This window comes from Corvus hawaiiensis, chromosome 3 (genome assembly GCF_020740725.1).
Source record: "Corvus hawaiiensis isolate bCorHaw1 chromosome 3, bCorHaw1.pri.cur, whole genome shotgun sequence".
Classification (NCBI taxonomy): Eukaryota; Metazoa; Chordata; class Aves; order Passeriformes; family Corvidae; genus Corvus; species Corvus hawaiiensis.
Window position 1 is genome coordinate 71,975,227 of NC_063215.1, and position 27,684 is coordinate 72,002,910.

Sequence of the window (27,684 nt, forward strand, 5' to 3'; positions counted from 1 at the left end):
ACCTCCACAGACTTTTTTTTAGGCATTTGGGGCTTTTTTTCCAGCCTGGAAAAGACAAGCTCCATCCAATGGTCCCTGGGAGATGGCCTTTAACCTGTCTCCGCCCAACAATGGGCTCAGTGCTTCCTGAAAAAAGCAATCCATTTCTGCATGGTTGGCCTGCAAACTAATAATGGCATGACAGGATGTCATTCCAGCTGGTGTCCTGTAGAGACAGCAGTTGTTTCAGGAGAGGAAATGTAGCATCCCAAAAAATACTAGAGTTTGTGGTTCTAATTTGAGGTGTTTCCCCAATACCAAGCTCTCCTAAGTACAAACTACTTCTGAACAGACTTGTATGGACAAACAGCCCATGCATCCTGCTTCATGGCAGATCATCCATCTAATCTCTCTAAAAACATATGGTTCAACTGATTGATATACCTATGGCTGTACATTCAGTATGCAACATGACCCCCTTAACCAACTACAGCTTCAACATTCTGTGCTTCTGATCAGCAGGAGATGGCAAGCATCTTCCTGCAGCTACTCAGAGTAATGTTACAAAGAGTGAAACAAAAACTTCTTCTTGTTCTACCAGTCTACAACCAAGGTTAGAAGAATGACTACTTCATACACATGTGCCCTGACACTGTGGGAAGACAGCTTCACAGTAAAAGATGACAAAGATTGGGGTTTTTACATGAACAATCTCTAATTTATTAAAGGGTTTTCAAAGCATTTTTTAAGGGAAATGTCCTGTAACTAGATTTTCAGCCTACAATCATGAATGTATTTTGAAGCATTTGAAAAAAAAAAAGTACAATAGTACAGAGGTGAAATTCTTGTGATTACTTTTCGTAACATGTTCAGATACAATATGTTCATAAATTTAGCTTGTTTTCTTATGGTTTCTGGATACAGTTGTTAATTTCACTGCCTTGTAAATGACTTTCAGCACTTCTTAAGTGCTGAAATTCTTATTAAAATTTTGTCCATTGATACATGGTAATAACTGATTTATTAATAATCTGATGCCAATTACAGAGTTATTGTGTGCCTCTGCTTCATTATTAACCTATTATTTTGCTCATATGTTTTTTCTAAATGTTGTATTCAATTCTTTCAAAAGCTAGCACAAATAACCTGAATGTAGTTAACAGTTGGAAATGGAAAACCTACTTATGACATTTCAAACCAATCATAATACAGGATAAAATAAATTAGATCCTGATTTCAAGCTCCAGTTTTTTGAATTCTCTTTATAACTAGAAGATACTGTGAATACATACTGTGCTTCTACATTGTAAGATTTTCTTTTTTTCAGGTCCCACAATTAATTTCTTAAGATGCGAATACAAGAATTCACAAATTTTCTCATAAAGCACTGTAAATAAGATGAAGGATTATTAATTTAAAGTATTTTTGCATTCTTTTTTAAAAATATACTGGCTGTAACAGAAAGTAAAAGGGTTTGATATTGAAATCTTCGTTCCAATTAGAATTAGGTGTACTTGGCATAAAAAGTACAGTGCCAACATTTGTCGAACAAGATCTCTGTTCTCACTGATGTAAGTATACTAACAGCTCTGTGTGTAGGTTTAAAGCCCAGATTGAAATCAACCCCATTAAAGTGAGCTCTGTCCTACAAAATAAATATAGTAATGTATATACAAAATAAATATAATAATGTAAAAGCTGGACTACACATAGGAGAGAAACCGAAGACTAGAGGATGGTGTGGGGGCAGCAGGCATTACACCATTCATCTGGGAGCTTCAAGACATTGAGCTTTTTGTAGTAGTGAATAGGAACCACAAATTATTTATAAAGGGGAAGATTTGAATGGAGTGCTGGGTTTATATCAGTAAACAGCAGGTAGTTGAGAAAGTACATATAATGAACCAATCTCATTATCTACTGTAATATAGTTCATCAGTGAAAATTATGATCTGAAAAACATCAGAAATCACCATGTCACTAATTAATAATGGTATATTGACACAGAAATTATATGATGCATTTTTCCAGCCACATTCTTACTACATATGTAACCTGTCATTACTGAACCATCAGCTAATTCTTCCTACAGCATTTTTACAAAGAAAACCTTCAGTTTTATTTGTAGTCTAGACCCATTCTCAGATGACTAGCCTTGTCTAAACAAGGATCAAAAATCTTCATTTATTATACTGGAACAAATGGCAACAAGTGGGCTTTGCAACAGTCTGTAAACCAACTCAGTAATGTAAAACAAGAATGCATTGGAAATGAACAGGATTATTGAGCAATAGGTCAGATTTTTGATTATTGAACAAAAGGCACAGAAGGATGTGCTCTTTATAAACAGCGTTTATTCCACACCTACAAAAACACAAGCCAATCTTCCCACTTCTGTTGTGGGCTGAATGAACAAAATCTTTTAAAAATGGTTTCATTCTAATGCTGAAAAATTATTCTGTGAAGCCTTACCTTAAACATTATTTCAGTCTAATTTAACTCCTTACAACATTCCAAAAATGAATTTCCTTGATTAAGGCTTGTCGCTTCAACTTTTTCTCTTGTCATCTGACCTGACTCATACTCTCTGTGGCACACTTTCGGGACTGATATTTTAAGACCTCACCAACTGCAAGAAGCTAATTTATGGCTGCTTTTAAAGCAACATTAATATAATTTCTATAATATTTTAGAAGAAAGAAGAAGAAAGAAAAAGCTGAAGACAAAAATACAAGCCATAAAATTTTATTAAAATGTATGTATTTCTGTCCACTGGAAAAGACTAAGGACAGGAAAAGCAGACTTGGTACAGAATGTATAAACATTTCTAAATTGCTAAAATAACCTTATTTCAGTGGAATAGTGATATTAAAACAATGGTTTTTTACCAAAAAGAATCAATATGGAGCAAATGAAAGAGGAAAAATAAGAATCCACAAAACTTTATCTCTACAAACACAAGTCTATTAAAAGAGCTGTATGTTTGAGAAATAAATTCTAGATATCTGTGGACATCCTGTGCTGAGTGAAGCAAAACTGCTAGAAAAAAAAAAAAATAATAATTTTCTGAATTTCAGATGCTTGAAACACTAATATATTTTGCATTTAATGATAATTATTAGAGTAATATATAATAACCAGAGCACAGAGGCTGATCACCAGAAAGAAAAATGAAGTGACTGTTAGCTCCTCAGAAAAATCCTTTTCTTCTGAGTGCTGTTTGGCAACAGTTTGTGGTATCTTCAACCTTTCACAAAAAAACTAAAACAAACAAACAAACAAACAACAAAAAAGACACTTTAGCTTTCTAGTTCTCTTCTGGGCTATTTTTTAAATGAATTACTGGCAAGCTAATATGTTTGAGATGATGAGCTCTTGCAAATAATAAGATATAAAAAATAAATGTTGAGCTTGTATATTTACATGTGAATCTTCAGGTTTACAGGTGATACATTTTTAGTACGATCTCTACAAACATGGAAGCTGCTTTTCATACAGAAATTGAAGTTATTATCTACTCAAATGCTTAAAGGAACTGATCCTTTAACATTTTCCTCTCCCTTATTTGTTTTTGCCTATTTAAAGCTAAGTTGCTATTGTGCAACAAATGGGAGCTTCACAATTCTTCCCACTTCTTTCCAGCTACCGCAAGGAAGAATTATGACTGTGGCAAAAAAAAGGATGAAATTTTTATCAGAAAGAGTAGCCACTTGAAATACTCACAGGTATTAATGCACTGTACTCAATAAAGAAGATTAGGGGCTCCCTCTTATCCATGAATAATTTTTTTGGGTGCTAAGTACATGCAACAACATAAGTGAAAGTTTGGATGGTTTGTCCAAACATACTTAGAGGAAAAGAGACCCTAAATCTACCTGCCTTCTCTACAGAAGCCTTTCTAGAACACCTATAATTTGAAATCTTTTTTTTAACACTCTTTCCCAGAGAGGGAAGGCATCTAAAAGTTTTATTGCCAGTAGCCTAATAAAGTGAAACATGACACTCCTATAAGAAGTCCAAAGCAGGAAAGTGAATCACAGAATTGGTTAGGTTGGAAGGGACCACAGTGGGTCATCTGATCCAAGTTCCCTGCTCAAGCAGGGTCATTCTAGAGCACATGGCACAGGATTGCATCCACTCGATTCATCCTCAGCAAACCATATACTCCTCTCCTGTGGCATTTCTATAATTCCCTCCAAATAAGTCATTCGTTAACGTTGATATCCACAACAGTTACATCAAATATGATCTTCTGGACATCCAATTCCTTTGAAAATCCATATTTAAATATCAGTAAGATTATATTCATCACATACTGATTAGCCTATATGCCCATCTTAAAATTCTCTCGTTACTTCAAGAATTGATTACCATAACAAGTTTCTACCTGCCCCAAAGCCTTTTGTCTCTGCTCTGCTCAGCATAGGATAGGTTTGACCACTAACAACAAAATAAATGTTAACCTTTCATTTTGAGCATGGTAGAACAAAACCATTTCAAAACACAAAATCTCAAAATAATTCCAAATGAGACTTCCAAATTCAGGGTGAAAAAAAGAATAAAAAGAAGACACTTCAAATACAACATCACCTAGTCTTCAAAATACACGTGCATATTTTACATAGAAAGTAGAGACAAACCACCTTATCCGTATCAACAAGAGACATTCTTTATTGCTAAAAATTCTTGCCTTCAAGTATTTTTTGGACTAAATAAACCATGTAAAAGTAGAGCACAGTATATTGTTCCACTCTTTTTGGAGCAATCCCTGCTGATAACCCATCTTGAAAATCAGTGAATGAATTGTTCTATCCCTCTTGATTTCAAGTGTTGAAATCTATACTAGCTGCAACAGGAAATCCCCAATATGGTTGTACTGAATTGTCCTAAAATATTTAAGCATTTCTATGACTTTTCTAATTGGTTTCAGAATGAACAATTGTCTGGCTCTCAAAACAATCATCTGAACTACAGTCTTTGTTATCAAGGTGCAAAAATCCATATACCTGCTTTGGGTATCTATTATTTTCTTATCTTCCCAAGCAGGCAAATAATTTAAAAACATATATAAATTAAATGGTACAGAGAACTTATTGAGTAATTCTCTTTACTGGTACTTTGTATTTTAGAAGATAGTTTTTTACAACAACAAAATTATTGTTGGAAAATTTTCAGACACCATGCTACAGGTGAAAAGTATGAGAAATAAAGGCTATTTAAGAATTTATCATCGTATTATTTTTAGCTCTTTACCTACTACAAAAATACTGGTTTAAACTCAAAATGCTTATTGAAGCTATCAAAATGAAAAGTAAAACTCTGGTAACTTCAGATTAGACTACAGTAAAGTATCTGGAGAGAGAAATCCTGAATTTCGAATTTAATTTCAGTAACTCACGATATTATAAATTTTTTCTATGTCAGGCAACAGATATATGCAGTGAAGCAGCAGAGAAGTTAATCAGAAGAACAAATTAGAAATGAGTATACTGCTCAAAAGTGGGCAAGCAGTACAAAAAAACCCCAACCCAGCTAATAAAACATCAACAAAAAAGCAACAAATTAACAAGGAAAAAAAAAAAATCCAAACCCACAAACATCCAGCCAGGTAGGAATACACAGAGAAAGTATGATAAAAGCAGCTTTCTAGTTATTGCTTATAGTGCATTTTGGAATTTTTTTAATCAGTGAAAATTAGAAGGCTCCAATACTTAATGCAATCACAACAAACAGAAAATATCTAACTTGCTTTCTAAAGAGATTGGAATTATTACTAGTACTATTAATGCTTCACTGATTCCATACCTTGGAAGACCGAAAACAGAATGCTGTCGATTTTACATCTGCCTTCTCTTTGTCTGTGAGAAGAAGACTCTTGTCATCCAGGAGACTTAAATATTTTCCTGTTGTGATATGCCTTAGTCGGAATGCCTGTCCCCATCTAATGTGGCTGCCACTCCACCTAAGAGAGTCCATAAAAAACCATTCATTAAAAAAAAATAATGTTTTAACTACCGGCAAAAATATTTTAAAGTAAAATATATTGCCAACTAGTTGCTAAAAAACACAAAATTCACACATTGGATTATCAGCAAGAAAGTGGCTACTTTGTGGTTATCCCCTACAAAACCATTCTAATAAATAATCTTAAGGTCTTCCTTTGCACAAGCTGCCTTTGTTCAGACTGAATTCCTCTTGAGAGAAGGTACAGATCGCCTACAGAAAAGAAGGCTTATGCTGTACACAAAGAGTTTAGATCTGCCAGTTCCCTCTCCAACATTTAATCTAGCAGCATCTGTGATTCTTCACTCTCCCAGAGTCCTCATCTTTTAGCAGTCAGCAGATTTTAAGCACACTTTAAATGCTGTGCAAAAATAAAATGGCTAAAATAACAAATAAATAGAAACCCTCCTAAAATGAATATGAAAACTTATTAATCAAAAAATGGCCCAGATTCTTCTTATTCTATAGAAGAAAGAAAGGCAAAGCTTATCTAAGCTCCCCAAAAATTACTCAACTTAAAATACAGGTCACAGGTTTGAACTTCTTGCCCTAAACTGAAAATTCAGCCCTGCTGTTCTTCCTGCTTAATTCCTGAAGATAAATTTGTGTAGGGGTTACTAAGGAGTATATATTTCACAAAGGCTTTTCAGCTTGGCAAACTGTCACAACTAGGATATTTTCCTAGTCTTCATAAAATTTTCTTCAGTTTTATGTCTTCAAAAGTTTGCAATTCAGATATATGTGAATGCTGCATTTTGGAGAGGAAATCATGTATTTATTCTGTGCTTGCAAAATGCCCGTCATAGTTGAGTTATGATATACTGCCAAGGTTCTGCTGTGCTTCCACAAATACTAGAAATCCTCTATGCTTACTGTGGCTTTAAAGAGCTTAAAATTATTGACATGTTCACATAATATCAATGAAATGTACAAATGTATCCTTATGAACTTAACCTTCTTATAAACTTAGTCCCGTATCAGAATTTTGTATTACTGCATGTTCTCACTTGCCTTTAAGGTAATTCTAGATACAGCATTTAAAAACATAACAAGCTTTATGTATATGTTTTTGTATGTATTCATGTGTAAATCACTTAAGATAGCAGTTATACAGATTTAAGTCATTTTCATTTTCCCTGACACACAGATGTAGCAGGTCAAAGCACTTACCTATTCCACTTGTTTAAATGTGTCTTCTTAAGAGTTGGCCATACTGGATGCAAAGTATACAAAACCAATTCAGCAGACATTTTCAAAGCACAGTTTTTAAAATGCTTCTGTTTTGTAACAGGATTTATTACACTTCAGTGATTAAACTTCTAAACCCTTTTAGTCATTGGTTTTAAAGAGGACAGAAGAATAAAAAGGTTTTCTCCCTCAACTATTTTCTTTTGTAATCTAAAGAGTCTCTTCTGTTTAAGTTGAGGGAGCTTTGGGGTAGAAGGAAATATGGAAGCTTTCTATCTTAGAAATACATTTATCTTCTTCTGTCTTCTGCACAGCAAAGTCCATATACTCCTCAAAAGGACATCTGAGTCCAGTGCTCTAGCATAACTTCTGTTTCTCTAGTCAGTAAAATGTCAGGTCATGAATCTCAGCTATTGTGTTGCCGAGTCTGGCAAAATCCATCAGTTCTGCACCTTTCATACCACAGGTCATGCTGGGGAGCTGCCTTTTCTCTCGTCTGATTCAATTTTCTCTAGGACCCAATAGCTACACACCATAAGAAAAAAAAAGTAGCATAACTGAGCCATGCTCCTAGTTCATGCCTGCAGGATAGGAAAAATAACAATTCATGTGCACTTACAAGAAAAGCTTTTTGAGCAGAATGTATCTTGTGAAGCCATTTTTGACTACTAAAAATATTTTTTTGCAATGTGAGAACATGAACTCTGTACCCTTTTGGGTAAGAAAGAAATGCTGAGCACTATTATTTGGTGTCCTGTGGCAGGGCATCCCAAGGGCATCTGTACATGTAGACTGCCCAGGCAATTTTTATGAGAGTTCTCCACCAATGAACAGAGTTGAGAAAAAAATTGTTCCTTTAGAAACTTGTAAAATTCGCATAGCATTATATCTGCAGTCATTCTGGGAAGGACTACAACTGATTGAGTACTTCAGGCATGCATACACAAAGCTACAAATTGGAGCATTTGCATGAATAGTAATGGACTGCAATTCAGCACTGAATGTATAAAGCAATTAGAATATCATACAGGAAAATAGGTTTGTGAGGGACATGTAGGAGAGAGTATTATTCTTGGGATTTTATTTAGTTCTTTTTTTCCTGGTAAGAAAATTATGTTTTTTAAAAAGAAAGATTACCACTCTCTTTGTTACAATTGTTTTGACAGTTCTTGCAACTTCTTTCAGTCATATATGTTCAAGTGTTTACCTTCAAAATTTGTATACAATGCCTGTCAAAGTGATATATATGATGGTCATAACAGAAACCTGTCATTTCTTGGATCCCCATGTTGCTCCACTACTCCTTATTAGGAAAGTAAATGCCATGGGGAAAACAAGAATCCAGAGCTCCTTCCAGAGTTTCATTGTTTTTGTCACTGTCTCAAGGTCTATTTTAGTCCAAAGGAAAAATCTCACTGCCCTATCACTGACATTTAATGTCATCCTATTAATAAAATGCACACAGAGAAAACAGCATCATTGGAGTGCAACCTTTTCATAAGCTGCTCTGATTTAATCTCTGAAAAGCAATCATTTATTCATCACTAGAAACTTTATCACAAGCACATATTGTAATATGATTTAAATGCAATTTTACACTGCAATTACCTTAACAAACAAGGCACAATTCCTTACTATTACTCCAACACTTCCAATAATGCATATAGAATTTTTTCTGTAAATTTTTTATTTTAAAGTCTTCCAAATGGCTTAAACAAGCTGGAGGAGGAGTGTCACGTGTCTTTTTTTTTAAGGAAACCGGTTCTGGTTTTGTCATTTATGTACTAAAAATGTAAATTGTGAATTCACTGACAGCTATAACAACTTCAAAAACCAATCAAAACACACACCCTCTCTATAAGAACTTGTTTAATATTTAATGAAAGTCATATAAAGCATTTTTAAGGATTATTTTATTTTTACTTGTCCAGATTTATAATTATCATTTTGATTTTATAAGATCACTCTTACTGTACAAAAAGTGTCCTGCCAAATGTCCTTTTTCTGAGATAGATTTTACTTACGCAACTCTTAGAGTCTCTAGTCGCCAAAGGGAACGAGCATGAATGGACACAGCACCGCCTTCATAATGGACAGTTCTGGAAACCAAGCAATGGCACAGACTAAATGTTCAGCATAATTCATCATCATATGTGTTTGTTCATTTAACCACATCTCTCATTTTAAGATTGTCAACAAGATTATTGCATTTGTCAGATTCAAAGGTTATTAGATTCAAAACCCACTCTTGTCAATTAAACCTTCAGACTTAGTTATTTAAATTTTGTTTTAATTGTCCTTAGCATCCATTATTGTGACATTCATACTAACAAGGTTTATACAGCATTTGATTAGATATTTTTCTTAGTGTTTTAAGGATAAAGAATCCAGAGGGAAAAACAGTATCAATAGCCTGATAATTACAGTATTTCTAGAGTCTAACAAAAACCAAATACCAAACAATGATGAAGATTTGTGATCACTGCATGTATCTCCCAGGAAAGGTAGTGTTTTATCAGAACTTATACTATTAAAGTAACTGCAACCTATTACACAGAATTTTGAAAACGAACCTATTTAGCATATTATTTTAATAGCGTAACACCCAAGATACCACAACAGCCACACCGACACAGTCTTCACACATCCCAGATGTTAACAGCTTCCTATTTAAAAGTTTTTCTATGTAATGACCTCTCTAATTCCTGCACATAACCGGAAATCTAAGTATCTATAGAAAACAGTCAATTAAGCCTAAAAAAGATAGTGAGTTTTTTCTCCATTATTCTACACACAGGTAAGTGATCTATACTGGATGCACAAAATGGTTAAGATTTACGGTCACCAAAAGGTCTGAGCAGATAACCCTGCTTTACTTCAAAGTAAACACTAAGTTAGCATTGCCATTCTAAATTTAAGGAGCCATTCTTTGGATTGTGCCCTGCCTGTGCCTGTGTTTCTGCCCTATGACACTGACAGAATTTAACAGCCTAGACCTTTCCCTTGGGAAAATAGAAAAAGAGTCATTTTTGCAAAGGAGTGCTGTCATTATGCTTATCAGATCAAGCATGTCAGGGAGCACTACCAAACAATGGCCTAGTTTTATAGATCCTGGAAGAGCTGATGGACTAAATAAATGTTGTGAACTTCACTCAAGATCAGGCAACACCAAAAATAGCCAGCGGCATAACTTTAGGAAATATTAATAATGAAATTGTAGGCATTCCCCATTCTTTTGACGACTACAATTTTGGAATCAAGTACATACTACTCACTAGGCTTTAGCTTTCAAAGTCCTCCTGTGGATATAATACAAAAGGACTGAATGCTTAGCACAGACGAAAATCTAGCATTGAAAGAAGTAGCTCAAAACCAAAAGAAATAGAGTTAGAATATACTTCTCAGTACTGTTAAGCATACATGAAAATAGATGTGCTAAAATTCATCTTGAAATGTAGTAAAAAGTATTATGGAAATAAATACTTCCAGACATTGCAAAAGAATGAAGACAAATCATACAAGAGAAAAAATTAGTCCAAACACAAAATAAGTACATCTCACTACAATTACAGAATCAGAAACACTGAACATTCATGACCCAGGTATAAATAAAAACTCTGGCACATGTTCCATGTAGCAAGAACTTATAGGTGGATGCATAAATATGTACAATATTCACCCTCTGACCTTATATCCACTATTTTCTCCAAGTATTATCTCAGCCATTTGCTGCAATGGTTGTGGTGCTAGGAGCAGCTGGCAGGTATTAGCAAGTTTCTCATTTCCCTCTCACAGAAGGAAATGAAATTCAAAGGCAAACTTATTTTTTATTGAAATTTACCTTTATTAGTACAGTAAAATGCAACCGCTAAACAACCTTGAACTCAGCTATTTCTCTGTTCAGATACTCTCTCTGCACTTCAGGTGTTTGTTCAAACTCTTCTTCTGCAGCTAACAGACCGAGACTGGATTTAGGTTGTAACATCTCAAGAATAACAGATCAGATGTCACCCTGGTTGGTTCGTTTGGGAGTGGGAGGATGTGGGTTGTTTGTTTGGGTAGCTTGGGTAGGGGTTGTCGGTTTTTTTCAAAGTTGAAATATTCTGATTACATCTTGGCTTATTTCAGTATGAGCCTCACTCACAAAAATGCATTTAGAATCCTTGCACTTGCATTCTATATAATATAAAATGAAATTTTATCAGCAGTTTACAAGGCATTAATTATATGAAAAATCAGGCTGAAGCAAAGTTTTAAATCCGTAAGAACATTTCATTCTTAAGTTGGTACCTTTTTACTTTTCAGGGATGAAGCTCTCTCTCACAATGGAAGCCCAAAAGGTGTCACAGTTTCTCAGTTTGATTATTCTTTTGAAGATAGTTTTTGTTTACACATAGCTGTTAGGTCAGTGTAACATTAAACACCGAAACAGCCTCCCATCTTAAAATAATGGCTTCTCATAGGTGAAGCAGTTTACTTTTATGCGACTGTCTATCCATTATTTTCTTTCTCTGTTCCTTACAAGGGGAACTATCAGTCTTAGAATGGTCATGAAAGATGAGAAAATGAGAAAGAGAAGAAATCCTAAATGAAAACATATGACTTGTTTACCAAAGGAAATAAAAAGGATTCTAGGATTTTCTCTTAGTTCCATATGAATGTCCAGGTACAGCAGCAACAGAGGGAGTAAAGGCTAAAAGACAGTTAGAGAACTTTAAGGACAAAAGTCAAAAAGGCAGAAGCAAAGCCTCAGCAGAAGAATAAGTGACAGCAGTCTGGAGGGGGACTGAAAGAGAGCTGGTGACTGGAGGCTAGGGATCAAGCATCCCTACAGGGAAACAAAAGGAGAAGCCTGAAGACTGGAGTAAAGGATGGAGTAGCAAGACTTTGTACAAACACGAAAGGAGATACATGCTACAACAAAGTTAGTGCAAAGCATTAGAGTAGGGTGTAAGCTCTTGTGTTTTTAACTAGATGCTGTCTTTGCTACAGAAAAGATGATAAAGAAAAGGTGGCTTTGAATAAAAGATTTCTTTAAAGAAGGGCAAATCACTTTGCCTTTACCATAACAGCATGCATGCTGAACACATTGTCCCAGAGCAGATGAATAAGTTCATAACCCAGACCATCTCAAAAGTTTTTATGCTAAGGAATTGAAAGTTCATTTTTAGCTCTTTTCATTAAAATAAATGAGGTAAACTGCTCTGAGATTGCTCAAACCAACTTCCTTAGTACTTGTTCTATATATCATTATTTGATAGGATGCACCTCATTTCTTTTTATATACTTCTGATGACAGTTCAGTGCAGAAAAGGAAGGATGATTTATAACGTTTGAATCCTTCTTGAAGCTGACACTAGTAAGTCATATCAAGTACTGGTACTGCCAAATGAAAAATTGCTTTGAATGACATGAAATAAGCACAAAAATTCTCTATCAAAGAGTTACTACAGATTTACATTGACAGGACAAAAAAACAATTGAGTTCCAAGGTGCAAAGAAGAGGCACATTACTTGCCAGACAGTAGAGAAAAACCTCCACATTACAAAAACTAATTATGAAATTATAAGTAATGTAAGTGTATAAGGAAAATACAAACAACAGCAGAAAAAGAGAGGACAAGAAGCTACAATGAGTGTTAGTCTTCCTCAAAGCTTGGGATACCTTGTATCTTCAGAGCCATACCCATAACATTAATTTGTGACTTTTTTTTCTATTTTTTCCAAATCATTTTATCCATGTATTCTACATTTATGTATTAAGGATATTAACCACTTTTATTTCAAAATAAAATATCTGTAAGTAATTCAGAATCTTTGAGACTTGTCAGTTAATCTTTATTATAAAACTTCATCTAGTTAATTTTTTTTGCGTAATTGTCCTGGGTTGCAGTGTATTCTATTACCATCCTCAGGAGCTGTTGAAACCAGGTGGGGCAGTGTTTCCTTGCCTCCTCCCCCCAGACTATCTTTCTGTTAATTGCCCATCATTGTCCTGCCGCCTGACTCAGAGATAACTCCCTCCAGACTATCTTCTGTTAATGAGCCTAATCAACACTTTGCCTCATGACTCGTTACCCCATTGTGAGATGCTCCACCCAGAGGGAGGAACCAAGCATCCCATCGTGGATATAATCTGGGACTCTGAACACCAGAGACAACCCTTCCCACTGGATTTCCAGAGGACAGGAGCTACACAGCCACCATTGGACTTCCTGAGGAAGAGCAGACTCTTTTACTACAGGATCACTGCTTCAGAGGACTGCAGCCACCATTCTACCAGACTGCTACCACCACCCTGCCTAACAGGGTGTCAGGTTGTACCTTGACTCTGTCAGTTTGACAGTGTTTTCTTTTACTTTTTTTCCTTTTCTTGAAATTCCATTAAATTGTTATTCTGACTTAGTGCCTCCCACTGGTTTATTTTCAAACTAGTACAGTAATGAAGTAATTTTTTGGTCTGACATATGACTGTAAGTTACATTTAAAACACCATCCTTCTCCCGACTATGTCGTTCATCTATTTAATTCCTCTTAATCCAAACTAGAGCTGGGACTGGCAACCGCATTTGTCTCCCTGCATCCAAGCAGCACCAGGGACAGCGCCATGGCCGCAGCGGGACCAGCTCCTGCTCTCCCCGGCTCACTCACAGTGCTCTTCTCCAGCTTTCCAAGAGCGGATGCAGAGGGAAAGCGATAGTAAACATCAAAAAGAAAGCTCCATATCTGAACCTATCATCTTGAATTCCAATAATGAATTAATTACACAGGTTTAAAATAGAGTACCACGTGTCAACCCCCCTGGAGAACCATTATTGAATTTATATTCTTATTAAAGTATTGTTCAGCAGAGAGAGGGCAACCATTTCACTGAAGTTCACTGACTACAAATGGGAATTAAATGAGGTTAAAATAAATTACATTAAATAACAGTGTTTCGATACTGCTGAAGTAGTCTTGGTTGAAGAACCTGCAAATCCTAAATTCCACAGCAAGAAAATAATGGAACAAATTTCAGTATCTTAGAATGACTCAGGCCACCATAAAAAAACAGTGTACCTGGATCACACACAAATTAATAAATCCAAATAACATGTCAAAGTTCAGGTGAAAGAAAATTTTCCACTCCTCTCAATGACAGACAAGGCTGGTTTTAGTTTGAAAAATCAGTCACTAAAGAGCTCTATGTATGTTTTCAAAATAATTTTTAAAAGCACAGCCATCACTATTCAAGGCTCAAGGGTTGTTTTGGGTGCAGGGGAAAGGTTATTGACTCATGCTGATTGAAAACTTTCTGAGTTCACATTTCAGTCATAAATCATTCTCCACACATGCCAGATCCCAAACTTTCTGAGGTACAAGAGACCTCATTAGTTCATAATGCCATAACAAAATGTGTCAGAGAATGGCATGGAAAATAGAAAAGGAGCTGTTATTGGCTAAGTCATACTGATTTTGACCATCACTTTAAAAACCTGTCCATCCCTGAGAGTAACACTAAGTGTTCAGTGTAATTTACAAAAGCCTTAACATATGTTTCATCCAAAGAAAGTCTCAAAGGCAGGAATGGTAAAACTGCTTCTGAAATTAGGCTACATTTATCCATTCCCTCATGAGGGCCTGTTCTGAATGGATGGTTTGAGAAATTGGAGTCTGCTCCAGCCCAAACAATACTTTGAAAAGCCAGGAGCACTTTTCTCTCTGTCACAGGTAATTGCTTTCCATAATGATATACTTCTGAAGGGTCCAAATTGCACTGCAGTCATCACTTTAAAACACATATTGGAAATCAAAATGCAAATTAGTTGCAATGGGAACACTCATAGTTCCTTTCTAGACTGGGAACTATGAATATCAGAGCCCTACTACTGTGAAGTATTTAAGTTCTAAAAGAGTATGACAGATGGTGGTATAATAAAGAGCAAGCCCCACAACCCAATCAAAAAACAAAAACCCACCAAGTAATTTTGATTACATATTTCTACTGCTATCTGCCATTAGCTTTTTTGGGGACTTCTAAGGAAAAAAAAAACCACAGGAAAAAAACAAAAACAAAAAACCAACCAACCAAACAAACAAAACCTCCAAACCAAACAAAAAACCAAAAAAACAACCACAAAACAAATCCCCTCAACACAAGAGAGCAATCCAAAACTCTACAGTCATGCCTGTACTAATAACCAGCTGACATTTCTACAGGAAACTAAAAATAACACACATAATACAATGTCAATAATGTAAAACAAGTCCACTTAATTGAATTGCAAAAAGAAAGGGGGAGAGGGGACTGTTGACTGATTCAATTGTGATAAACTTATTATGAACGTTTTTAATTTTTTTTTTTTTAATTCAGAGAGTGAACCAATGGAAAACAACTTCACAGAAGCACTTTAATGTATACATGCTCTAAATACCAACTCCCACCATAATTAGAATAAATTTATTCATTCCTTTGATATTATAAATTCAAAAGTGAATACTCTATACTATAATTACCAAATAACAGGTTTAAGAAAAAAAAAGTGTCAAAATTTCAACAGGAAAAGATGTCAAAGGAAACTAAAGACCATTTCAAGGTACCTGTAATACAAAAAGTGATTTAAATCTTCTGCTGGATAACCATATATAACCCTCCACCCTAAAAAAAGAAAGAAGTATTAAAAATTATTAAAAAATTTCTCCTGGAGGGAGAAACTGGAGGGGAAAGGGTAGAAAAGAAGGCTATGCAATCCTTTACTTAAATTAAAAAACATACATAAATCAAGGAATCCATGGTGGGTTTGCCTCATTCCTACTGACAAACTGTTTATATCAGCCCATATGATGGGATCTAGATCACAAATCATGTGGACAGACACTGAAGGAAAAGGAGTCAAGGTAAATATGGATTCACAGCTACTGTGCTGCTGCAGAAGTTTGCCCCAGCTTTGAAGATAGATGGAAATCAAAGTAACCACCATAAGAACACCAAACTGATAAAACTATGCTTTCTCTTATCTGTCTATACCTCTGTTTTTTAATCTACCTGGAAATGCTGCTGAAATTTGACTTAAAGAGCCACTCTGCTAATTTAGGTCTAGCTTGCTAGAGATAACTAAAGCACTTTGAAGAGTAAAAACACAGTTTAAGGATTCTATGCATAAGGCTTAAAGCAGCTGCCTTTAACCAGCAACATACCTAACTAGAATATGCAGTAAATTATATTTAATTCAGTGAAATTGCACATACTTGACCTTTGTCAGTTCCTTTTTTGTTCTTTATCTGGGTCAGTGAGTGAAGACTACCAGGGTATCTTTCACCCCGCCTGTGGCATTTTAAAAATATACCACTATATTCCTCTACTGCAGTATCAAGTGAGCCAACATACTACCACAAACTTCTTGACTTGTGCTGCTTCCAATTAGAACGTTTTTTGATTACAAAGAAAACTTAATCAAGCAACTTCACAGAGGATCTACTTGAAACTGCTTCCTAAGGAAAAGTTAAGTTTCTGACTTGACAGCAAAGTCCCTCTTCCACAATTTAATGAATCCACCCTACCCTCTAGGTATCACAGTACCACAATATAAGGGCCACATGGAGGGACACAGAAGCTTAACATTTAAGCAAGGAAACACAGCACAGACTCAGAAAAAAATTGAGATGCAGAAAATAATTTTATAAGCTTTTTAAATTACTATTTCTGCCACTGTACTAGGTCTCTTCCAGTGTAGATTTGGATGACCTTGACTCAGAGGAAGCTTTGTTAGGTACTGTAATCAAGAAGAGAGTATCTGCCCTGTCACTGCTTCATAGGTCTCCACTGTGCAAAGTGAGAGTATAAACTCTCATGTGTACAAGAGAATAAACATCTTGAAAATTTGTGTTTTATTTTGAACTCCTGGTACTCTTTGAAACACTTTTATACTCAAAATTTATATAACTGTATCAATGTTCTAAGAATAGAGTAAAACTACAGTTATTTTTGGAAATTGCCTAGGAGGATACTTCACATCTAAACTATTTATTTATTCCCTGAAATAGATACCAGGTGACATTATGGAATAAAACTGTTATTTTAGGATTGTCTGATCTTTTATTTATTTTAAAAGGCATAAAGAGGAGACCTCTGCAGAAAAATAAAAATGAGATAGAGGAATTAATGAGTCATAACAGGAATGGTATTTCTCAGTGCTCGTTTATGCTGCCATTCTGCACAGCAGACCTGCTCTTCAGGTATATGCTGGAACAAAGCAAACCAAACAAAATCACAATAATCTATCACCAGACTACTTCAAAAGGTAACAACAGGATAATATGGAATTATTGTACTTCAAATATATCACTCCTTAGTATGCCTCATGTGCAAAAGTTACAGAACTAAAAGACAAAATAATTTTTCTTAAAATTTCCTACCTGCCAAAATTACCCATATTTTTAAATATAATTCTGTCAAATGTTGAATCACAACCATGAAAATGATGTATGCATGCATATTGAAAACTGAAAGGAATTATTTTGAATTTTTTTGAATAGGCAACAGTCCTAATTAGGGATGAAGTATAGATACTTTAAGCAATCACTAAATTTAATAATAATTCAAGAGAAGAAAATGTGGGTCACAGAGCGATTATAAATAACTCCTTATAGTTAAAAGTAACTATAGATTGTGTTCTAGGTTTATTAGTAAAAAATACTTCAAAATATTTCAGAAAAATAGAAAAACTTCAGAAAGGAGATTATGGAAAAAAAAACAAACATTTTTATTTTGCTTGTTTATCAAAGAAAGTTCCTGAATAACAGTACATTTCAGAAGATCAAATCTGTTTCTATCAGGCACTAAGAAGCAATGTTTCTCAGTATTGATGTCAGGAAAAATAAAGACAAAGACACATACTATTTGTTGCCTACTACCTCTGCTTCTTTGGGGGTTTTAGACAGGTATGGGGAAGGCAGAAAGAAATACAGAACACAGCAGACACCGCAGAAAGAAATACAATTATCTGATTTGTTTACAAGCACTGCTCTGCAGATTAAGAAATTAACCTTATAATATTCTTCCCATGTTATAGGACAGAAAGATGCATCATGTGAATGCACAAGCAGGTCAAATCAATTTTTTTCTTAATTTGCAGCTTCACACTCTGTCACTGTGTTTTACATATGATCTTAGTCTTGTAGAAAAGAGATTTTTAGTGTGTTTTTAAGGACTGAAATTCATTTCTGAAGTGTTTGATCAATCTATAAATCTGAAGTTACACTACAACTGCATTTTTGAAAGGAATTTTGCAGGATTTAGATTGAAGTAAGAGCAAACACTATAGGATCCTATTTATTTATCGCCCTAATTTTTTTCTCACTTCCAGGCTGAGGATAATAATAGCTGTGATCAAGCTGTTATGACTCTCACATGGTGACTAAAATTAAAACCTGAACTGATCACATTTTAAGTATCAGCATTTTGAACAATCTTCTGCATTCAAAAACTATTCCCTTGTCTGAAAATGAGAAATATCCACGAAGTGTTGGTCACCAGCTGTATAAGAAAACTCTGAGGTTTTTCTCATTAACATTTAAAAATTCATAGAATTTTTTCTATGAGAGCTTCCAGAGTCTTCTCCTTACCTGTACAAATGAGAATAAATAAAATAAAAAACACATTTCTATTTGCAAAGCAAGGAACCTCATTTTGATGAGTGAGTTAATGAATGGCACTTCCTTTGTCACGGAGATGAAGCTACCCTATATGCTGCATTAAACAAACTATTCCAAAATACCATTTAGCAACATTTAGCATTTAGTCTGAAGGTAGAAATAAATTATATGACACTACCTTACCGAAAACAAGTTTAGGGCATATTTTATTAGAGCAAGTAAAGAGGGCTGATGCAATCCCTCCACTGAGACATGCCACTTACAGGAACAGTCTTCTCGCTATTTGGATTTTTTAGTTAACAGAGAGAGACACATACCAAGTTGTCATCACTTCTCTACTTCCATTCTAGGATTCCTTGAGTCAAGAAAATAAGCATAAATTAAATTCTAGACTGCCATGACAGGTAGAACTGAGATTAATTCCCAGATTAGTTGAAGGATTGGGCAATATTCTTACATTCCTGTCCTAAAGAATTTTTTGTAATTACAGAAAAAAACAGCAATAAAAAAACCCAACACATTTAATTCACAGTGCTTTTAAATCAGTAAAAATGGAAATAAATTATCAAAAATCACAACTGCTTTTACATCTGGTAAGTGAAACCAGACTTGAACAATACTGAAAAGAAAATACAAAAGGCTCATGTCCAAAGTTTATCTCAACAATATTCATTCTTACGAGTAATAAATCTCATCACAATATCTTTCAAACAATTGTACTATCACTTATATTCTGATTCAGCAACATTCATTACTATTATTCTTTATAGGCTGGAAACCTACCTTCTTTGTTCTTCTCCATGTTCACCCGAAGGGACTGTCAAACATTCATCCATGTGACCATGCAATAACCTCAGAACATCCCCTCCTATCAGGTATCCTTGAATAAAGGGAGAAAACCGAGTGCATTTCTCTAAACACAGCAACACACAAAACTACAGTTCAAACTGTAATAAATATTATCAGGTTGATTTCGGTTTTTTCTGTTGGCATTTTATGTTACTTTTAAAAAAGAGTCAGAAGAAGGGGGAAGATATCTCATACCCTGGGGAGCCAGTTGAACACTGCCAAGTGAGAAAAGTTCCAAGTTAGCAGGTAGGTAAGGATGGATCAGGATAAAGAGGAGCCACAGGCAGGGGATTCTACATAGCCACCACAACTAAGAAAAGACTGAGCCAACCGAAACAAGGAACCAAGTACTCCTCTCCCAGATTACAACAGAAAAAATGGGAAACTCTTCCATCTTACCTACTCACTTTTCATTTTATTTAAGATAAGCATTCCAGTTAATATTCTCCCAAAAAAAAAGGACTGATTTAGCTAGTTCATTATTTTTAAAGCCCTTTTTGGAGTATTTGGAAGTTTTCTGTGAGAAAAACTTCTGGGAAGATCCATTCTACGTTCTGCTTGATAGAAAACCCAAAACCAATAATCATGATTTATTTGGACTCCAAAGGGAAACTCCCATACTGCAAACACCTCCACTGCAAGTGCAGGTTCACAGCCAAACACTTGGCTTTACAGTGTACAGGTGTGTGTGTGTTCACAAACTAAGGCACAGACCATACACATAGCATTACAATATTCAAAGTGCCAGGACTTTGCAGCCAGAAGCTGAAAATAAGGCCATAATTCTAATCAGTAAAGATGTTAACAAAATAGATGTTTTTTCATCTGTATTTTTGCAGTAGAGATGTGACATTAAAAGGAAATATGATTTTATGTTATTCCACAAATATTGTATTATAACCAAGCAACTGAGGAATACTAAAACCTGGTAGGTTTTAAGCACAATTCAATGGTATTTTTTCAGCCTGACAAGCTAAATGTAAACACTTCTTTGTGTCCTAAACTCACCTTCCCTTCTTGCTAAAAACAGTTAATATCAAATTGTACATTTGAGCAGGATGCCATAACATAATTCCTTGGGTTTAGTGTTATAGCAACAAGGTGTTTCAAAAATTATACCTGAAATTATATTTTGAAGCAATGTCTATGTTAATAAGTAATGCTGTGAAGTAAGACAGATCTGTTCTGGTAAATGCTGTTGGAGACCCTTCAGTCACACTGCACACATTTAACAAGTTTATTTTGAAGCTACATGAATTTTTTTTCCTGAATATATCAGGTAATATTTCAGGATATATATTGTTAAACCTTTAAAATCGGTATAAAGTTGGTATTTATGTGGCAAATTTTAGCACTGATTTTTTAAATTCTTGATCTTGACACAGCAGTGTATGCCCAGGTAACTGTTGTTATATACATTAATTTTTACATGGACCTGTGTCAATATAACTCTGTAATTTGTTTTTTAAGTGACCCCCATCTACTTCATCACACAGAATTAGCAGAGTTACTTGATTTGACTCTAAACTCTGTTTTTACTTAAACAATAAATTGACTTCTGCATAAGCCAATTTTACAGATATGCATGTAAAAATAAATTATTTTCTTTGAACTACCTCTAATATCCTAGTTCATCTTATAGACTAATTATTCATTATTTTCACTTCAAAATAATTTTATTTAACTGAATAGTTTAATTAATTAATCTATTTTTAATGAAAAGTTTTGATTAAGAGAGGGTATTGTAATGCAGTTATTCCAATATATTAATATTTTATTTATTAATATGAAAAAGCATTTTGCAGATAATAAAAAAAATAGGTTTATTTCCTTCTTCCTTTTTGAGGTAATTTTCTCTGGCTTGGCTACCATTTTACTGAGGACATAGAGGAAAGGCCTCACACACTAAGTGTGATATTCACTCTCCCTTCACCACAGGACTACCTTGATTATGGGAACTGTTGCCTCTTTTTCAAGAGCAAGGCCCTTGCTCTAATCCTTTCTGACACTAGCCAGCTGTTTTCTCTAGAAAACATACTTATCTTAACAGAGATAATGTCTGTACCTGAAGAAAGTGAAAATGGAAAAGCACAGCAACAAAGAGCAGGCACATACACAGATAAACACAAAGCTGCAAAAACCATATTACATCATTTTCACATAATTTCCTGGGAGTATGAGTACACTATATGACACCATGTCATTGTGGATTTCTGCTTCTCAAAAAGACAGGCAAGTCTCAGTAGTGAGGTTCACCAGACAGAGATGTGACACACCACAAATCTGCGTCTCAGCACATAAACCATGCCTGGATTATTAGCAAGAATGACACAACAATGCTGCCAGCAGTGGGAGGACAAGGAGAATGGAGTTAATAGGAAGAAGCAAACTGAAAAGGTCTTCTCATTAGCAGAAAGTTTTTCTCCATAAAGTTCAGGACACTGCCAAGCAATGCACTAGCATTTTTTAATAATGGTTTGTACTATAAACCATGTCAGAGAATGTGTACATGCAGAGTGATTCTCATATGTAAAAACACTATATAAATGATTATATAAAAAAAGAGATGCTGGCAATGCCGTCCCTAAAATCTGAATGAGCAAAGTTGCAAGAACATTCCATTACTGAGTTTTAAAACATGCCAAGTAAAAAGAATTGATGTGAAATTTCAGAGTATTGCCTCTTTAAAAAATATTATCCAAAAATCACACAAAATGAAATGACCTGCAGCTTTAACCTTCTTTAAATTCTATTACAACACCCACTCAAAACAGTCAGTCTGCAGGAAAGTAGAAATCATTAGGCTTTACATTGTGACAGACTTCAGAAAAACACTGTTCTTTCCTTCACTTTGGAACCAGTATGGCATAAATTCAGGGATTCTTGTCCTTTCAATGTCAGAAACTACATTAAAACTCTTCCCTAATTCCTAAATAAAATAAATAATTCTTGAAAGCTGTTCTCTTTCTGTCTTTACCCTCCTCATGATTTTCTTTCCAACCATATGTTACTCATAAAACCGTTTCCCATCTTCAGTCTTAGGATTTCACATCCTGCTTCCGAGCCTCTTGCCATTTTTTACTCAGTCTCAGAAACATGTAACCATGACTGCATACATCAGAATGATTTGAGATAATATTTTAAACCAGGACCAAAAGCCATTTCAAAAAACATATTACAAATGTTATCATATCTTTAGAAAAATGAGATTTGAATGAGCCATTCAGGACTCAGCAAAAATATGTAGAAAACTATCAGTGTTACTTTGAGTATAACCTTCCCTCTGTTTTCAGATCAATTGTATTACTTCTTTATTGTATTCAATGTTGACATAGGAGAAAACCTCTCCCACATAATAATAATATGGATAATAGGCATAATAATTTGATTTTTAAAGTATTTCATTTACTATCAGTCTTTCAATATTTAAAGTTGAGTCAATCTTACCTTGGGCAACTTCACTTCCTGAACTGATTGGTGCTACACTCCAGAGCGTCTGCTGGAAGGCTGCATCAACATGTAAGCTACCATTGCCATAAGACAGATGCTAGAACCGGGAAAGAGGGAGGCTTTTATTTGAGGTTAGTTAAAAATCTCATTACAGTATACGATAATAGTATCAAACATTCTCTTGTTTCTTTCAAACATAAATTGTTCCCATTGACTGTATAAGCAAACACAAAGTTAGACCTGGGTACTCCTCAAGGGACATTAGAAATAAAGCTAGAATAGTAAAGCTTATTTGCCTCAAAAAAACATACAGGAACAGTACAGAACAGTCAGAGTCAGTTGCTTGGCATCTTAGACTATAGTGAACACTCTGAAGAACCAATTGTTAAATGCCGTGGGGTTCTTATACTTGTGTTTTCCTTCGACACACAATGAGAATTTCCATGAAGTTTGAATATCGGGATATCACCTTAATCTGTATTTCGAGTCTAACTTGCCACTTGAATATTTTTTGCAGGCCACTGGTTTCCTAAAACTGCCGTTAGGTCAAAGAAATTATGTAAACAAACTACTGACTTTGTAAGTCACTTAAGACAGTTCACAAAACATATTCTTGAACAAAGTTTTCAAGATCCAAGCAAAACTGAAACAGTCTTTTCTCGAAAGTCTCACTTCCTACCTATGCATTCAATGGGTGCTCTTTGGCTGTGTTACTCCCTACCTTCTGCCAGTGCTGCGGATCTTTGCAGTAAGTGCAACAGGTGTTGTCTCTTCTCAGAATTCCGTGTGAGTTCCAACTAGTTCAGTGACATTGTCTCAGAAATTCTTATCTCAAAGCATACTGTATTGCATCCATACAAAATCATTTGACCCTCCCACACCATCAGTCACTTCCATGGATACATTGTCAGTGCCAAACATCACAACCTTATATAAGATTAAAGAACCAAGTGCTCTGTGAACAAGCAGCTGTTTTGAACAATAATGCTTATCTTGCTAGGTAATAATTTTTCAAGTGCAGTAACATTTATACACTTTTATCAGAATTTTATCTTAAACTACTGGACAGTAACTGCATTTATACAGTAGTATTGGTCTTTGTTTCCATATGTTGTTGCCAACATTAAGAGCTTCTGGGTAAAATAGCTAAGGACACAAGACAAAAACGTCAGTGGAGGTCAGAAGAGGGTAGATTCTCAATGACATGTGCAGAGTTCTGTCTCCCTACCTGCATATCTTCTAGCTGTACAAAAGCACAAGAAATAGCACATCAGCTCGTTTAGAAGGCCCCCAGCTAATGACCTGCAAAGTAAGAGATCTCACAAAAGCCGTGTTTACGCTGCACCACTGTCACTCAGCACATGTAATGGAGAAGATAAATGAACAAATAAGTTCTTTGCCTTTTATTCTTCCCTTACTGTAGGTATATAACTTAGTGAATGGCAGACTAGGATGGGAGATTAGAATCTGCAGCCCAGCTCCAGCTCTATTTTTGCCCTGTGGGCCTTAATTTTGTTAGGGTTCTTCTGAGATCACAATACCAATCCAGTTAGTGACAACAAGCAATTCAACCAAAGCAGGAATATTACTTTTCGAGGAAAACACATCATTCAGGATAGACAAAAGAGGAGGAGAACTCCTCCATCATTTATATCTGCCATCAATAGAGCACTTCTTCTAACTGTGTGTTTTGTACATGTTAATTAACTGATTTTCAAACACGGAACTATCAATTGAATTAGCGTTACACTTCTATAGACAGGACACTGAACAAAAATACATTGCTGACGTCTCTCTTCAGAGCACCTGTAATTTTTATCCATTCATTGGATTCCAGTTGCAGTTCTGATTATAATCCAGATGTCTCAAGGTGAGTCACCAGAGAATTATAACTTTAAAAAAGGATGGTTCAAATGATACAACATATGATCTCCAAGGCAGAGTATATTCTGCAATTCCTTTCTTATCCTCACTTCCCTAGATTCGTTGCAGCATCCTTAAATTTACAACTGACAGCAGGGGTTCCTACCATTTACAATTACATAAACTATGGTGTTCACTCCCTAGAACAATTTATAGAAAACAATAAAAGGAAGCTTTGACCATGTAGAGAAAATATCCTGTTAACGGATATCCAAGGATTCAATTATATCAAATGTATTGAAAAAATCCCAAAAGATTAGAGATGCCAGTATTTATCCTGGCATTGCCCAAGTTTTTAGTGCTACACTTTAACAATCTCAATGTTGTTTTAAAGCAATCTGCTCTCTGTCTGTAACTTACTGGACTTTATTGGTTTTGCATTTTCAGCACAATAAAGGTATCAAAATGAAACAAGTTCCGTACGTGATGTCTAGGATGTGGACATGACACTGACACTGGTGCTGAACAGTCTCCATACATACTACACAGATATTTTTTACCTGGCGTATCAGTGCATCTGGCAGAAGTGGAAGGTTGCCATCATTGATGAGGACCACATGCATAGCACGTCTTTTGGGTATGTAGTAATGTTTGGAAAGCAGGAATATGTTTGGTTCAGGAATCCTGCTGTCTATTCTGATCTTCATATGGGTCTTCCCCACTACAGGCAGGTTGTCTCAACCAAGTAATGTATTTCCTGCACCAGTGTCCAGGTTCAAGCAAAAAGCTAGATTTGTCTTCCCTACTGTTAGACTGATAATCTCCTAAACCAGCATTTAACCTGCAACAGGGCTTTTATCTCTTCTCAGATTTAAATCATGGTATTTTATGAATATGGGTTAACACTACAGTCCACAGGCAGTTTATGTCAAGGATAAACTCCAAGACTCATCTCTGAGAATATTGCAGGTTTCCCAACTGAATGTAATGGCATATTGTAAACTCTATACTGCTCTGCAGCAAAGTAACATAATCATAACTCTGTCCCTAGGTCTTCAAAAAGAACACAGTGTATTTAAGCTCACTGAAGAGCTTAGGAATCAGATGTTAATTTCCACAAGAACCGTTTAGCAGTGATTGCTGCAGCATAGCTGCATTTACAAGAGCTCTGAATAACTCAATGATACATTTTAAATTTCACAGTCTGCATGAAAGTTTCTCTTCTCCAAAATGTGTGTGTGTCAAAAGACAAAAATGTAAAGAAAGGAAAACTTTTGCTTCAGGCTTCCTCTTGGCTAAGGTGTGTCAATATTGCCAGTTTATCTAGCAATATCTATTTTCATCTGCAGTTTGATAACTCAGCCTTCAATCTCAGGCCATTTCAAATAGCAAGAATAGCAAAAGAAAAGTAATAAACATTATTTACTGGAAGATTTTGAAAACTATGTATAAAGCAGTGCACTTCTCAGAATGTTTAAGTACTACACAACCACAGCATCAACCACACTCCTTCAGATTTCTTAGTACCAGCTGGTGCAGAGATAAATGGAAGCTATTTCCTTTCCTATACACAGAGACTCTGACAGCCCTTGCTTCCTGACTTAAAATTACTACACTGATCCCAACAGAAAAGCAGTTTCAAACAATTAGGCACCTATCCTCAAGTGACTCAAGAACCTCTGAGATGTTCCAAGTCTTGAACAGACACCATTCCGGTAACAGGTACACAAGAATGTACTTGCAACTACAACTAAAGAAAACCAAAAATGTACCAAAACAAAACAAATTATACTCCTTTTCCTTTTTTTCTCTTTTCTTTTTTTTTAATTAGGAAGGGAAAAACATTTTGAATCCAAAACCCAATGAATTAGCAAACTTCAGTAAAAAATCAAGGTTAAACTAAATACACAGTCTCTAGAAACAAAACCACTTGTTAACTTCCCACTTATGTCATTTCTATTCAAATTTATTACCTGAGTCATTGAAAAAGTATTCTGTAACAGAGTATTATATTGAAACAGTCAAAACAAATACCAATATTTATTCACAAGGAAGGGAGATATTGGACAGAACTAACATAATAATAACTGCATCTTTGTAAAATTTTTACAGAATTAGGGGTTTGTGCTTGTGTCTTATAGTGGCAATATATTTATATTCATTGAAATATCTATGAACGCTTTGAAAAAGTTTGCATAAAAATGGGTAAACTTACACTATTGAACAAAAAATTATTTTCTAAATTTTGATCCATAGTAGGCAAAGCCCAGGAAATTTTCAAAGGGTTTAAAGTACTAAAAAATCCTGTTTTCTTTGCATTTCTTCAGAGTGATTTAAACAGTTGGTCCGCAAACCCAAGAGCAAAGTGAATTTTTTCATTGATACAGAAAGAGAATTTCAGCAATATACTAAGCAATTCCAACTCCTTCACTCAGCATAAATTTACCATCAGTAAAGGGAGAGTAGAAGCTAAAACCCACAGATACTCAGAAATTTACCATTACAACAAACCAGCTACTCCGCTACCGCTTAGCTGAGCATGGGTAATTGCAGATGCAGGGCAGGAAAGCATAAAGGACCCACAGAGGGTAGAAGGGGGTAGTTTGCATTCCCCCTCTTTATAATAGCTGTCCTTCTGCACTGTATCATGAAAAGCCTGAAGCACATCAGCTACTATGCTTCTAAATTATGATCACTTTGCATGATTAGTCACAAGAG

The 27,684-nt window shown here is 35.2% G+C and overlaps 1 protein-coding gene across 2 annotated transcripts in view; it reads right to left on the bottom strand.

Annotated features, from left to right (window-relative positions):
- Nucleotides 1-27,684, bottom strand: part of RYR2 (ryanodine receptor 2) — a 393,600-nt gene that overhangs the window by 195,321 nt on the left and 170,595 nt on the right. For both annotated transcript variants that reach the window (XM_048299766.1, XM_048299765.1), the window contains 4 exons: nucleotides 23,101-23,200; nucleotides 19,588-19,684; nucleotides 9,195-9,269; nucleotides 5,785-5,941 (listed from right to left, as the gene is read on the bottom strand). In XM_048299766.1, coding sequence (XP_048155723.1) covers nucleotides 5,785-5,941; nucleotides 9,195-9,269; nucleotides 19,588-19,684; nucleotides 23,101-23,200 — 429 coding nt within the window. The remainder of the gene's footprint in view (nucleotides 1-5,784; nucleotides 5,942-9,194; nucleotides 9,270-19,587; nucleotides 19,685-23,100; nucleotides 23,201-27,684) is intronic.